At 38.4% G+C, this 12731-nt stretch overlaps 2 protein-coding genes across 3 annotated transcripts; one reads left to right on the top strand and one right to left on the bottom strand.

Annotated features, from left to right (window-relative positions):
• Positions 1-3891: 3891 nt before the first annotated feature.
• Positions 3892-6961, bottom strand: pheta2 (PH domain containing endocytic trafficking adaptor 2). Its single transcript, XM_046041388.1, has 4 exons — positions 6689-6961; positions 6136-6224; positions 5744-6047; positions 3892-5042 (listed from the first exon to the last, which is right to left on the bottom strand). The coding sequence occupies exons 2-4, from the start codon at positions 6214-6216 to the stop codon at positions 4645-4647; spliced, it is 783 nt and encodes a 260-aa protein (XP_045897344.1). The 5' UTR covers positions 6217-6224; positions 6689-6961; the 3' UTR covers positions 3892-4644.
• Positions 6962-8205: 1244 nt separating this feature from the next.
• On the top strand, positions 8206-12322 carry cd2bp2 (CD2 (cytoplasmic tail) binding protein 2). 2 transcript variants are annotated; one of them, XM_046042840.1, is made up of 7 exons: positions 8206-8292; positions 8614-8692; positions 9943-10072; positions 10364-10521; positions 10602-11184; positions 11270-11355; positions 12018-12322. In XM_046042840.1, exons 2-7 carry the CDS (start codon positions 8618-8620, stop codon positions 12126-12128), a joined length of 1143 nt encoding a protein of 380 aa, XP_045898796.1. In that variant the 5' UTR covers positions 8206-8292; positions 8614-8617; the 3' UTR covers positions 12129-12322. The 2 variants fall into 2 exon arrangements, with proteins under 2 accessions (XP_045898796.1, XP_045898802.1); XM_046042846.1 differs by lacking the exon at positions 8206-8292 and having other exon boundaries at positions 8315-8692.
• The last annotated feature ends 409 nt before the right edge of the window (positions 12323-12731 follow it).

A 12731-nucleotide genomic window follows, 5' to 3' on the forward strand; every position in this document is an offset into this window, starting at 1 on the left:
AAAAGAAAACTATACAACAATCTCACCTTTCAAGAATGTATTAGTATTGGTAACTATTTAATAATCAGTCATTATCATTATCAATATTATTGTTGTTTTGTCATGGTCAGGGTCATAATCTTTGGCATTATTGTTATTAACATCATTATCTTTGATTGTGAAGCCCAAAACAATAAAATACATTAAAATCCAGGAGGCAAAAAGAAACAAAAGCAAAAATAAATCCACTGATAAATAAAAAACTGAAAATAAATAAGTTAGTACAGTATTATCAGCAAAGGTACTTAAAGTATCAGAAATAAAAGCACTCTGCAGAAAAATTGCCCGGTGACCAGTGTAACTGCAGACTTTTCTCCAATTGTTGCTTTTTAGTGAATTATCGGATAATTTTACCTCTTTGGGTCTCAAAAATTATTTTAATTATTTTATTCTCATGTAGACACTGCTTTTTTTGTAATGAGTCACAAGCCAAAGGTTTGGAAACCATTGTTTTAATCTTTAACAATGCTTTATAATGGGCTTAAAGCAAAATTTGTAAAGCAACTAAATCCGATAAATGTAGTGGAGTAAAGCAATACAATGTCTGCTTGAAATGTAGAGGCATAGAAGTAAAAAGAAGAATAAAACTGAAATAGGAGTACTCAAGTAAAATACTTAATTGCAGTATTTGAGTAAATGCATTAAATGCAATTACGTAATTGGAAAATTGTTTTTCACAGTTATATTTATTATGAGCAGAAGTCGCTCAAATGTCAAAGCATCTATTTTTGTCAGATAAAGATGTGGTTCATGTTTGAGGTTTCTTGTGTCTGTTTCCTGTTTTTTTAGTTTTGTTTTCTGGGGACAAGATGAGGTTAGCTGTCAACATTAAATGAACAACAACATGCCAGCCAGGTGAAAGCACCGTTAACCTCTGGCTGCTGTCACACTTTCTCATTACTACAAAGGTGTGTGTTTGGTGATTGGCCTCAGACATGAACACTTTCCCACCTGTTTGGCCCCAGCCCCCCTCTCACGCCGTCCACCATCCCTCCCCCCTTAAATAGAAGGGGATTACTTGGCTGGGTGATGGCAGCAGACATTCCCAGAACAACATAAAAGGGACAGCTGAAGGCGACCAAAATAGCTAAATAAACTTGACAGTCTGCCAATGTGTTGGCCCCTCTGAGCAAAATGCTTTCCTTTATTAATTTTTTCATCTTTTATATCCAGATTTACCTCAGACATAATCTGTTTTCATTTCATCAACAACTTTGTTAATCTTGTCTGTTGCAGAAAAGTATTTTTGTCCCCTCTCTCACCGCTCTCATTGTGACTGTTTGTGTTTCCACTGATGTCCTCAATGTGACACTCTGATGGTCGATGATGAGTCATGTCTCTGCTCTTTACTGGTTTCCACTCCTGCAATAATTTAGATTAGACAGACGTTTGTTTATGTTGGGCGTTCAGAACACCCGCAGCCTGACGCTAGCTTTCAGTCCTCCCCTTGTGTTCCTGTTGACCTTTGAACCCCGGTTGACTTGATTTTCACCACCTTGTTGCAGAAATGAAATATGACTGTTCTGACTGTGATTTCTACTTTTAAAAAGAAAGTGTAGGCGTAGACTGATGGGTCAACTGCGTGTCATCTGTAATTTTGCACTTTAGCATTACATTCTCTATGAATTCTCTACCTTGTTTTCTGTCTTGATTTGGACATAAATAGTAAGTATTAAACTGTTTCTATAAACTCTTAAATATTGTATTTATTACCCTTTTAGCAGTTTTGGTCAACTCATTTCATGTTATGAGTGACAGGTAAAGAATCAGCTGTGCCATCTCAAACTTTTCACAGATGTGTCAGCTGCTGACTTAACAACACACTTGTAATAAAACCCAAAATGGTCTCACTTCACAATGTGTTTACACCATGCAATCGTGAGGAAGTGTTTCCATACATGTGTACATTTCAGGGGGCCGTTGCTGTAATGTGACACGTCTTGCCACGCTCCTCTGAAGCCATCTATCACTTTTTAGGTGATTGGTATGTCTATCTGTAGGGTCTGGAATGTAGAGAAGCTCCCAGCTTGTCATATGGAGGAAGGCGACCTGAAGGAAGTGATTTAGGAAACGTGAATGTTTGTAATATTCTGTTCTGGTGTGTTTGATTACCTTCCAGCCTCAGGTTGCCCTGTTTTGTTATTTGAGTCCATAAAGGATAGAGGTTTATTGATCACCATGCAGTAACTTTAAAGGGCATGTCAGATGTCAACTTTAGCTTTTTTCAGTCTGGTGGCTTTGAACTTGGAGGTAAGGCGTGGCAGTTAAATGAACAGTTTAGTTGTAAAAATTATTACACTTACAAATGACCACATTTTGTACCTCTGGAGCAGTTACTTTGTCCAACTAACCCAGGTAAATTCAATGGTAATTACAGTCAGACATGTTGTAATAATCCACATAAATTAATGGATAACTCAATTTAAGGTACTTCATTTCCCAAAACATTTAACCTGTCAGTTTTAATACCAGTTGTATTACTTTTTGTCTCTCTTGCATACTTACATTAATCACTGATTTCTGACAAAAATCACACCTTTAAGATTACTCTCAAATCTGGTGGTTCTCTCAAGCCCAGAATCAGCACACTGTTCCTGCAGCGCCCTCTGTTGTTTACATCCTCCACTGACTGTCATAGAACATGGGTCAGACATTGCTCCTACAATGTAACCAAGTTTCAGGTGCCTACGCTCTGACACCAGCAGGCTCAGAATGAGCTTCATCCCTGAGGCTGTGACCCTCTTGAACTCTACACCTTCAATCTAATCGCACCTTTGCACTCATACTGAGCTGTTCACACTTTAACACACATGCTATTTTCACTATTCATATTTTTGCACAGATTGAACCCCTGCACTGTTAAATAGTATTACTGTATATATAACCTGCTGTGTATACATTGTCATACTTACCAAATGCATAGATGCTGTTCTACTGTACGTACAACCTTACATTTGCACTGTCCATTATCTAAATCTGTCCACTTGTCCTCTATACATTTTTAATATATTCACATGTACTGTATCATATTTGGATAATGCACCTTTACTGTAAGATGTAGCAAAACTTAGGATGGAGTACTGACTTCATCCACAAAAACTATATTTCTGCACTTCTGGTTAGATGCTAACCTCATTTCATTAGCTCTGTACCCGTACTCTGCACAGAGAAAATAAAGTTGAATCTAATTTAAAATAGGTTTTCCTCACTCTGTGGCAATCATCCACAAATCATTTTTATCTGCTCGCTTCAAGGACTTGACTGAACAAAATCCTACCTTTAACTGAGATAAATGTGGAAACAAAAGATCCCATTTCTTTATGACTGTAAAATGGACAAATTCTCTCTCTCGCTTTAAGAATTTCCTTTGGGATAAAAAAATCTTATCTTATGCTTCCTTGTATTTCTAGTGGAAAGTGGTTTTTATGATTTAAACCTTTATGAACTGTGCCAGAGACCAAAGTTGTCTTTGTATTTTTTGTGTCATTGTCAACAGTTAATATTAAAAACAAATGAATAATGGCAAAATTCACTTTAGCTGCTTCAGGCACACTAGAATAGTACAGAGCCACTGTTAATATAATTAATAACATCTGTAATTTTACTGCTATAATGTGTCTAAAGTTCTGTTCTGAAAAAAGTTTATTATGTACGGTAAAAAGGAAAATTATAGATGTCTTGTGCTTATGTCCATTTATTTCCCTGTGATTCTACTGGAATCTTTTTCTTTTTTTTTATAAAACTTCACAATGTGCATGAAATAAAATTATATTTGTGTTTGTATTTTTTGTCAGAGTATATTACTTTATATCAGACATGTATAGCTGTATAACTGATTATGAGACATTTGAGACAACAGGTAAATTTTATTTTTCATGCAATGAAAAATGTATAATACTGTATCAGATTTCTTTTCCATGACATGGATAAAATTCTTAATTGCACTACATGTGAATAGTCAGTGCTCAGGGCATTGTTGTACATATGCAATTAGCAGCAGGAGTGCAGGTTCCAATTAGCAGTAAGAACATGAGAACAAACAAGGAAAAGGCCCTTTGACATGTCACAGTAGGAAACGAACAGGTGTAAATAATAAAATGAATCATGGCTGAATTCCATTTAGATGCTTCAGTTTCGCTTCAGGCCCTGTTATTGTGCATGCTGGCTCACTGTTAAACTGTCATGGCAGTTAAATAGAACTGAGACATTGTTAAGGTTATTAGTAACAGTAGTCGAAATGATGTGAAAAGGGCCTATCATGTCCACATTGTTGTCCAAAAGGTGCAGATGTGCAAACACCTGCAGTATCTGCCCTATGTGACCCTTTGTGGGCAAGTTCCTTGCTTCCTCTTTGTTACATCTCGTAAACACTGTAAGGCTGGCTTGGCTCAGGAAAATCTGGAAAATTACTTTAAAACAAAATTAACATACAAATGTTCTAAACTCATCACATGAAATGGACATTGAGCACATTCATAGGTCTGGGCATCAAACTCTATGTTTGTAAATACAAAACTCCTAACACTTTCAGTGAAGTTCCTCTTTAACACACATGAACCACTCCATCTCACTTCCTCTTAAGTGGCTAAGTTGTAAGTTTTTTTTTCAGCCCAGGTCAATGAGATCCCCCTCAATGTGTTCCTCTTCTGCTTGTCGGCTCCTCAGCCATTCCTCTCTTGCTTTCTTCACTTCTTGGCCATAATAATCATGAAGTTTGCTAAACTCCTCAAGTGTATCATAACCCACCAAAGGCCATTCGCCGTACAAAGGTGCCGGTCCATTAAGTGGTGTGACATGAGCATTTCTCCTCAGCCACAGTTTAGGGGACTTCTTAGATACCACTTTAGAAGGTGCTTGTAAAACAGTGCTGGCACTGAAGCTTCTCCCCTCCCTGACCACTGCTGTTGGCCGCTGCACAGTGAAATGATTGAATGTGGACTGTTTAGGGTCACTTACAGAGGAGCTGTGACTGGATTCACCAGAGGCTTGTTGCTTTTTTGCTTCTGCAGATAGAAAACAAGAAGTTAACAAAAACACAGGCTACTCATAATAACTAATAATAAATATTATTTACATAATAGTGCAAAAGAATGATTTGACATTCATGAGAAATATGTTAAATGAGAAGATCAATACCACATATCTGGGTACAAGCAGCCAGTTAGCTTAGCTTAGCACAAAGACTGGAAACAGTGGACATATAACAGTGGACAACATAATTACAGCTACCAGCACTAATGAAGATAACTAATTAACAGTTTATTCCTCAATTGTTTCATCTGTACACAAATAAAGTGTAAAAACAACAATTATAATACTGGTGGTTATGTGCGAGACTGCTTCTTGGATGGGAGCAGTAACTTCCTGAGCCTGACACTAGCTGTCAGTCCTCCCTTGTGCTGTGTCAGTGTGCTGTGTTACACTTGCTATTTTGACTGCACAAGTGTGTCACAGTGACAGTTATGGCTAAATTAAGTGCACAATAAGTACCTGGATGGTGTACTGCTCAACTAATGCTATTTTCTACTTTCAAACAATGTTTATGAAGTAAAAAAATACAGAATGTATGATGCAGCCAATAAAAGTTGCCCATAAAAGACTACACTTCTTTAAAGGCCCCAAAAAACATAAACTTCAGTCTACAGAAAGGGCAGTAGCACCAATATAAAGAACAAGGCCACAACACTCATAACACATAACCAACCTTCATACTGCCTCCCCAAGTCTCTCACCAGCAGGGAGAGGTAACAGTGACTGGCTGAGAGCAAAGCTTTCACCCAGCTCTCTAGAGTCTGACGATCCCCTGCTGCAAATCTGTAGGTTTTGAGTCCAGGCCCTTCAAACACCAGGGAAAAGGCAAACTGTCCATCAGACTCCGAGTGCCGGACTGCACACCCCTCCAGCACGATGACACCCAGCAGGTGTCGGTCAGCTGGGCGCTCCTGGTAGAAAAGCATGTTTGCCTTCAGGACAAACCATCGCCGCTGGTAGGTGGCAGTTCGCTCTTTCTATGAAGAAAGATGTCAAAGTAAAGCAGGATTATCATATGGGAATCAGTTATTTTATGTTGTATGTGTTTTATATGTTAATCCAAACCTTTTTGTAGAGATATCCTTCTTTATCAACCGGAGAGGTGCATGATAGGTAATGGGTCAAAATCTTCTGATGGAGCTTCATCCCAACGCCTAAAGAAACGTGCTTTTACATTTAGAATTTGAAATACTAAAAAACTAATTCCAGAAACACAAAAACCATTAAAATGATTGTACTATAACTAGAAACCACAATAAGTTATTATTTTCTTTTAAGTTCAGTTAAATAGATAGATATTAAATATCCTCCAAGTATCGGCACACTGTAATATTAATGTAGTAAATATATGTGCTTAGTAAGAACCAGTTATGTACAATTAGGAACGTACCGGTTTACACACATATGTACTGTATGTATACATATATACTGTATTCACGCCCATATACACACATACATGTATAACACAGAGATATAAACAGGTTAACATAAGTAGTATATACAGTAGGTAAAGTGAAACAGTGCAGTGCATGTAAGATTTTACATTTCATATCAACACCATTGTAAGCTTTAAAAGCAGCAGACATTGTCACCAACTGAATAGAAAATAGAAACTTACCACTGCCAGTGTTGAATCACAGGGTCACTTCACCCTTCCACACAGTATTTACATTATTTACATTTACAGATAGTTTCTTCTGGTCCTCAGAGTTCCTAAACGTGAATCCAATTGTTCTCTATCGGTTTGACGCATCCAGAACCAGACAATGTTTGAATATATAGTTTCAGGTTACTACCGTTGGTTCTCCCTTGGGTACGAGTGGTACGACGGGTGTTGAAATATAAATAACTCGACCCACTTCCTGGTAACAAAATCCTGACACGTTATATTCTCTCTCCTCTGCGCTTCAGTCGACCCTGAGCCGGCAGATCAGCCAAACTAAGCAGTTGAAACCAACCTCCTAGATGTGAACAGCTACCTGGAAGTGAGATGCTGGATACTGAAGTGCAGTTTGAGGCCTTAGCTCTCTTTCACTTCTGCATTTTGTGTTACTTTTTTAAAATTTCAAATTAATTTTAATCTCTGATGGTGAGAAAATCAAATGTCCCCTGGTAGATGATTGATTCTTTAGGGAGATACACAGCTTATTTTCAGACATAGTGAAATATCTGCTATTGTGTGTCAAATGATCTGCCTTTAAAGCAATGCCATGACCGAATCCATCTCTCTTTATTTAACTAACTGCTAAATAAGAATAATAAAGGCAGACAGACATTACATGACCTCTTGCAAATGTCCCTCTACATTTCTTCACTTGTTTTTGGTGTGTCTATTTTTGACACACACTTATCCTTTTTATCTGTAAGGACCTCAAGGAATTCCAAAACTAAAAGAGTCCCAGGTGAAAAGATTTACAGGGCTTTATATACTGTACGGCCATGGGTTAAACCTCAATGCAGAAACTAGAAGAGTTTCACAGAAAGTGTTAAATTCCTGCACACTGTCGTTAAGTTTATATGTGTTTTATTTTGTTTTTTGTTTGTTTTTTAAATACAACATTTCAGTCATGGACCCTGGTCAGGCATCAAATTCACAATATGCATGTTTATTCTATATTATACTTTATACTATAACCATTCAAACGGGATTCAAATTTCAGACTCCTGAGACTGAGAATTAAACATTATTCTTAGTATTATTAAATTTTTCTGTTGACCTGTTTATTTGTCTATGTGCACCCTGGACAGGTCGCCAGTCCTTCGCAGGACCAACACAACCAGTCACACCTAAGAGTAGAGTCACCATTTAACCTAGCCTGCATGTCCTTGGACAGTGGGAGAGAACCCACGCAGACACAAGGAGAACATGCAAACTCCACACAGAAAGGCCAGGAAAGACCAAGGTACATGTTTGCTCTACACTGCACCACCGTGCTGCCCATTTCTGTGTTATATATTCATGAAAAATTAACTTAACTTAGCTTAAAATGTAAAATTTTCTTCCGGTCTTTTTTGAGTTTTACATTTTATTGTTTCATTGTCAGAATCTAGGAAAGATAGTATTTGTTTTTAATGCAGCAATTCAATTTTAGAGATTTAAAAAATACGATCCTCACCAGGTGGTGGCAGTAGTGCGCCGTCTCGTTGTTTACCAACCAAGAAAGAGACGAAAACAAGCGAAGAAGAAACGAAAACGAACGTCGCATGAGTTATTTTGACCAGGTTTTGCCACATTTTCCAGCTTAATCTCAGTTTCTGAGACTTGTTTGCATATGTTCACAGACGGGTTATATTGTAGTAGTTAACTAAATATAAATGTACCTCCAGCAAGATTTTGGACTTTGCTGAGAGAGGCTTTACTTGTTCTGCGCGGGCTGTGTGTCTGTGCTGCTGTTGGCTAACATGTTTAGCAACAAAGCTAACATGGGTTCCCCAGTCGCAGCGTTACAAGAATGTGCTCTGTGAACGTGTTATAAAGCTGCTCACTATTAATGTTACAGTTGCGTTTGAGGAATAAAAGAGTTACTGTCTTGCCCTCTGTAGCACCATGTCGAAGAGGAAAGTAACATTTGAGGACGGGACCGGGGAGTTGGACTTGGATGACGAACTTCCAAGTAAAAAGGTAGCACGTCTTTGCTTTGAATCAGATCACTGTTCATTTAAGGATTAACTAATGTACCCAACTGCTTACAGGTGACTTCTTTTACAAAGGATATGATATAGCCAGAATACCATGATCAGTGTAAAACTTTGCACTCCAAAAATACCATTACAAAAGACAATAATAAACTCATCGCTGGATTCCCCCTGGTTCAGGGACGAATAAGAGGGCTCACACTCAAAAGTCTGCACCAAAGTTCATGTTGTGATACATTTTGAAACATTCTAAAGGACTTTAGGCTACATGACAGACCTGCGTCCTGTCGTCATCATCTATGTTGGCTGCGTCTCCCTGTACTTGACATTGATTGGTTTATTAAACAGTTCAGCGGGGAGCTTTGACATGAATGAATGAATGAAAACATGTATATATGCATATTTGCCTCTGAATTGTTATTATTATGGTATTAGGCTACTACCTGCAGCACCAACTATAGTGAAGGCTAGTTCATATTCGCAATTAAACGTCCACTTGAGAGATGGTTGGCAGTGTGATACTATAGGCCTAGTCGCCCTCTGTATCAAAAGATGAGCTGTCACGGGAGATTTATAATTGTGTCCTTATTTCAATGCATTTATCCGTGCATTTATTTGTTTCCGGTTTAAACGGCAACCGCTGAACTTCCTGTAAATAGTCTGAAAGTCCAAAACCATCCTAAAATGCAATGCTGAACCATGGTTCACGTTGATCCGGACCGAGACCACCTCTTTTGGTCGGACCAAATTCTGTCTGTTTGTTGCGGAGCGTGGTCCGGAGGAGGTTTCACACCTGCAATTTTGGGTCGGACCAAACTGAAAAGTCCGAAAGTCCGGACCAAACGAGGTAGGTGTGAAAGCCCCCTAAGTCACTGGACCAGACTATACTCTCCAAACTCTAGTAGATTACCATGCAAGTTAAATAATCTGTAAGGAGGAGTTGATCATTTGTCTTCACACACCATGTCATTGATTGTAGCTGCATGCTTTGGATTTGTGCAGGATCATTTCTTTCTTTTCCTTTGTGAGGACTTTTCAGCGCATCTAACCCTTAAGACTCAAAAGTGCAGACCTACACTTTTAACCTGTCAGACAGACACATGGACCCACGCTAAAGAGCTAAATTAATGTCAGGACACAGAAATAAATCTTTAAATCTAGCAAGAAAATGGATGAATGTATTACTTTTAATGTTTTTATATAATGATATGCGTCTTTCTGTTACTCTTGAACTAGACTTGTGAGGCTGTGAGTGGGCCAGGCTCCAGATTTAAGGGCAAACATTCCCTCGACAGCGATGAAGAGGATGAAGGAGATGACACTAACAACAGCAAATATGATATTCTGGCCAATGATGACGTTGAGGGTATGTCTTGGTTATCATTTGAACTGTAACTATGAAGTGATAAATGGCAGAGAGGTTGTCTTGCTCACTTTACACATACAATTTTGAGCACATACTAACATGTTATTCTCGAGTCTAAATCTACATAAAAATTTGAATTAAGAAGCAAGCTTTGAACATGAAGCGGCTGAATTCTTTGACAGATTTTTGTCTATTTCTGTTTCATACAAGTGCCATGAGTCTTGCAAGAAAGTGTTTTGCCTAAACATGAAGTAATTAAGTCACCTTTGACAATGCTAACTACGTTTTCAGGCCAAGAGGGAGCAACAATCGACTGTGATGAGGGAGTTCCGATTACACCTTTCAACCTGGATGAGGAGATGCAGGAAGGACATTTTGATTCAGAGGGAAACTATTTCGTCAAAAAGGAACAACAGATTAGAGACAACTGGCTTGACAACATTGACTGGGTAATTACATTTTAGGGACTTTTGCTTAATGTTTGAAAACCTTTCAAGCAATGTGCAATAATACATGCTACTTCTTCCAGGTGAGAATAAAAGAACAACCCTTCAAACAAAAGAAGAAAGGTCTTGGAGCCAAACGGAAGCGCAGAGTCGGAGATGAGGATGAGGCTGAGGATGAGAAACGGAGGGAAGAGCAGCAGGCAGACAGAGAAAATGAAGAAGACGAGGAGGAGGAGGAGATGGAGCCTGCAGAGGACCCGCTGGCATCCTACACACAGCATCAGCTCACCGAAGCTGTAGTCGAACTGTTGCTACCTGGGGAGACAGTTGCTACAGCGCTCCGTCGGCTAGGAGGCCTTGGAGGACGTAAGAAGGGGAAGATGAGAGAAGAGAGTGAACCCACAGAGGAGGCCAAAAGGGATACAGAAAAGCTCGACAGGCTCACAGCACTGGCTGACAGATTGGTTGGATCTGGGATGTTTGAGATCTATCAGCAAACTTATGAAAAACTGGCCTATTTGATGAGAAGCATGAGCAGCAAGCAACCAGCTGTGAGGCAGAAACACAGTGATGAAGAAGATGATGAACTTGACATGTTCGCAGATACAATTGATGATAAGCATGGTGGCGGACAAAAGGATAAAGGGGAGGCAGACGACACAAGAGGTTACTTAGTGTTACTTGTATGCAATTCCCTTCAATATCACAAAATATCTTGGTTATGTTTAATCCAGTTTTATCTTCTTCTCAGTGAATGACGAAGTGCTGTGGGAGTACAAATGGGACAACGAGGATAATTCAGAAGTTTACGGCCCTTTCACCAGTCAGCAGATGCAGGTATTGTCTTACACTCAGTTCTCGAGTTTGTAGGTAATATTGTGGACCGGTGGGCTTCTCCAGGAAGCTCCACATTGGTTACAGGTTGTGTAATAAATGGCTTCCTACAGATATAACATATATAGTAAAAATGCACATAAAACAAATTTAGTATGTGTACTGATGTCTTTGAGTGTTCTTGATTGTGGCACTTTTGTTTTTAAATATGCATTCTGACATTGGACTAATTATTATTTCAATTAACATGAATGACAAAGAAAGAAAATGAATAATAAAAATAGCGGGAAATTGTGGACTGCAGATTTGAAAAGGTCTCAAAAAGGGACTTAACATTTTTCTGCTTATTTATGATGTTTTAAAGTAAGTTAACTGGGACACAGTTCAAGTTTTCATGCTTATCGCCATAACAGAAATGGCTGTTTTAAAGTGTTATCAAGTACATGCACAAATCGTATAACTTTGCGCCTATGCCGACACATTAAATAGCAACTTTATTTAGTTATTTACTCATTTATTTTGTTTGTTTCTTGCAAACTAATGTGACTGCAAACCTATTAGTTAATCTAGTTATCTTTACTGGATTGTTGACTTGCAGGCCAGTTCTACCTTTAACCTCAATCTGACCAGGTGTGTTTTAATCTTCTTATTCTCTGTTTGTTCAGGACTGGGTGGATGAAGGCTATTTCAGCAGTGGTGTTTACTGCAGGCGAAAGGACCAGGAGGGATCTCAGTTCTACAACTCCAAGAGACTTGACTTTGAGCTCTATACATGAATTATGTTCAGCATCATCAAATGAATCACAACCATCACCATCACGGCCACTAGCAGCATTCATGTTTTTGCCCTGAATCTTTCTTCAATCTCTTCATCCAGGGTTTTGGTCTCAAATCTATCATTTTAACAGGGGCTTTATTTTCTGTACAAGGTTTTTAAATAAATTACTCATGTATGTGGTGTTGCTATCAACCATTCTTTTTGTTTTTTTTGAGAACCAAATCACATTGTGGGTTCATTTTAAGACTGATGGAAATTTACATGGCCATTCTACTTGACATACTTTTGCACACTAACATGTAATTCAACTAAGACTTTTTTGTTACCATAGAGTATTTTACACTTGTGTACTTATACTGTTAATAGTTAAAGGTACTGCTGCACTAGCTTGTCAATCAGCAAGCTTTTTTCAAACCTCAATAGTGAATGGCACTTTTTCTGTGAAGAAATTCATGTTTTCAGTAAAGTAGAATATAGAGATGTTGAGGACACAGTTCAACAGCACACAACTTCAAATATTCATATTTTAGATGCCCTACTTTGCATATATTCATATACATCACCTCCCAAAAATACATTGTTGTAAAATACTGAGCCAATG

This window comes from Micropterus dolomieu, linkage group LG02 (assembly GCF_021292245.1).
Source record: "Micropterus dolomieu isolate WLL.071019.BEF.003 ecotype Adirondacks linkage group LG02, ASM2129224v1, whole genome shotgun sequence".
Classification (NCBI taxonomy): domain Eukaryota; kingdom Metazoa; phylum Chordata; class Actinopteri; order Centrarchiformes; family Centrarchidae; genus Micropterus; species Micropterus dolomieu.

Bases quoted from the DNA above. Each gene is read 5' to 3' on its own strand.
- pheta2 (XM_046041388.1), bottom strand. From the start codon at position 6,216: ATGAAGCTCCATCAGAAGATTTTGACCCATTACCTATCATGCACCTCT. The intron at 6,048-6,135 runs GTTTGGATTAAC...CTTTCTTCATAG, and splicing joins AAGGATATCTCTACAAAAAG to AAAGAGCGAACTGCCACCTA. The intron at 5,043-5,743 runs GTTGGTTATGTG...TTCTATCTGCAG, and splicing joins CTTGGGGAGGCAGTATGAAG to AAGCAAAAAAGCAACAAGCC.
- cd2bp2 (XM_046042840.1), top strand. From the start codon at position 8,618: ATGTCGAAGAGGAAAGTAACATTTGAGGACGGGACCGGGGAGTTGGAC. The intron at 10,073-10,363 runs GTATGTCTTGGT...CTACGTTTTCAG, and splicing joins GGCCAATGATGACGTTGAGG to GCCAAGAGGGAGCAACAATC. The intron at 11,356-12,017 runs GTATTGTCTTAC...CTGTTTGTTCAG, and splicing joins TCACCAGTCAGCAGATGCAG to GACTGGGTGGATGAAGGCTA.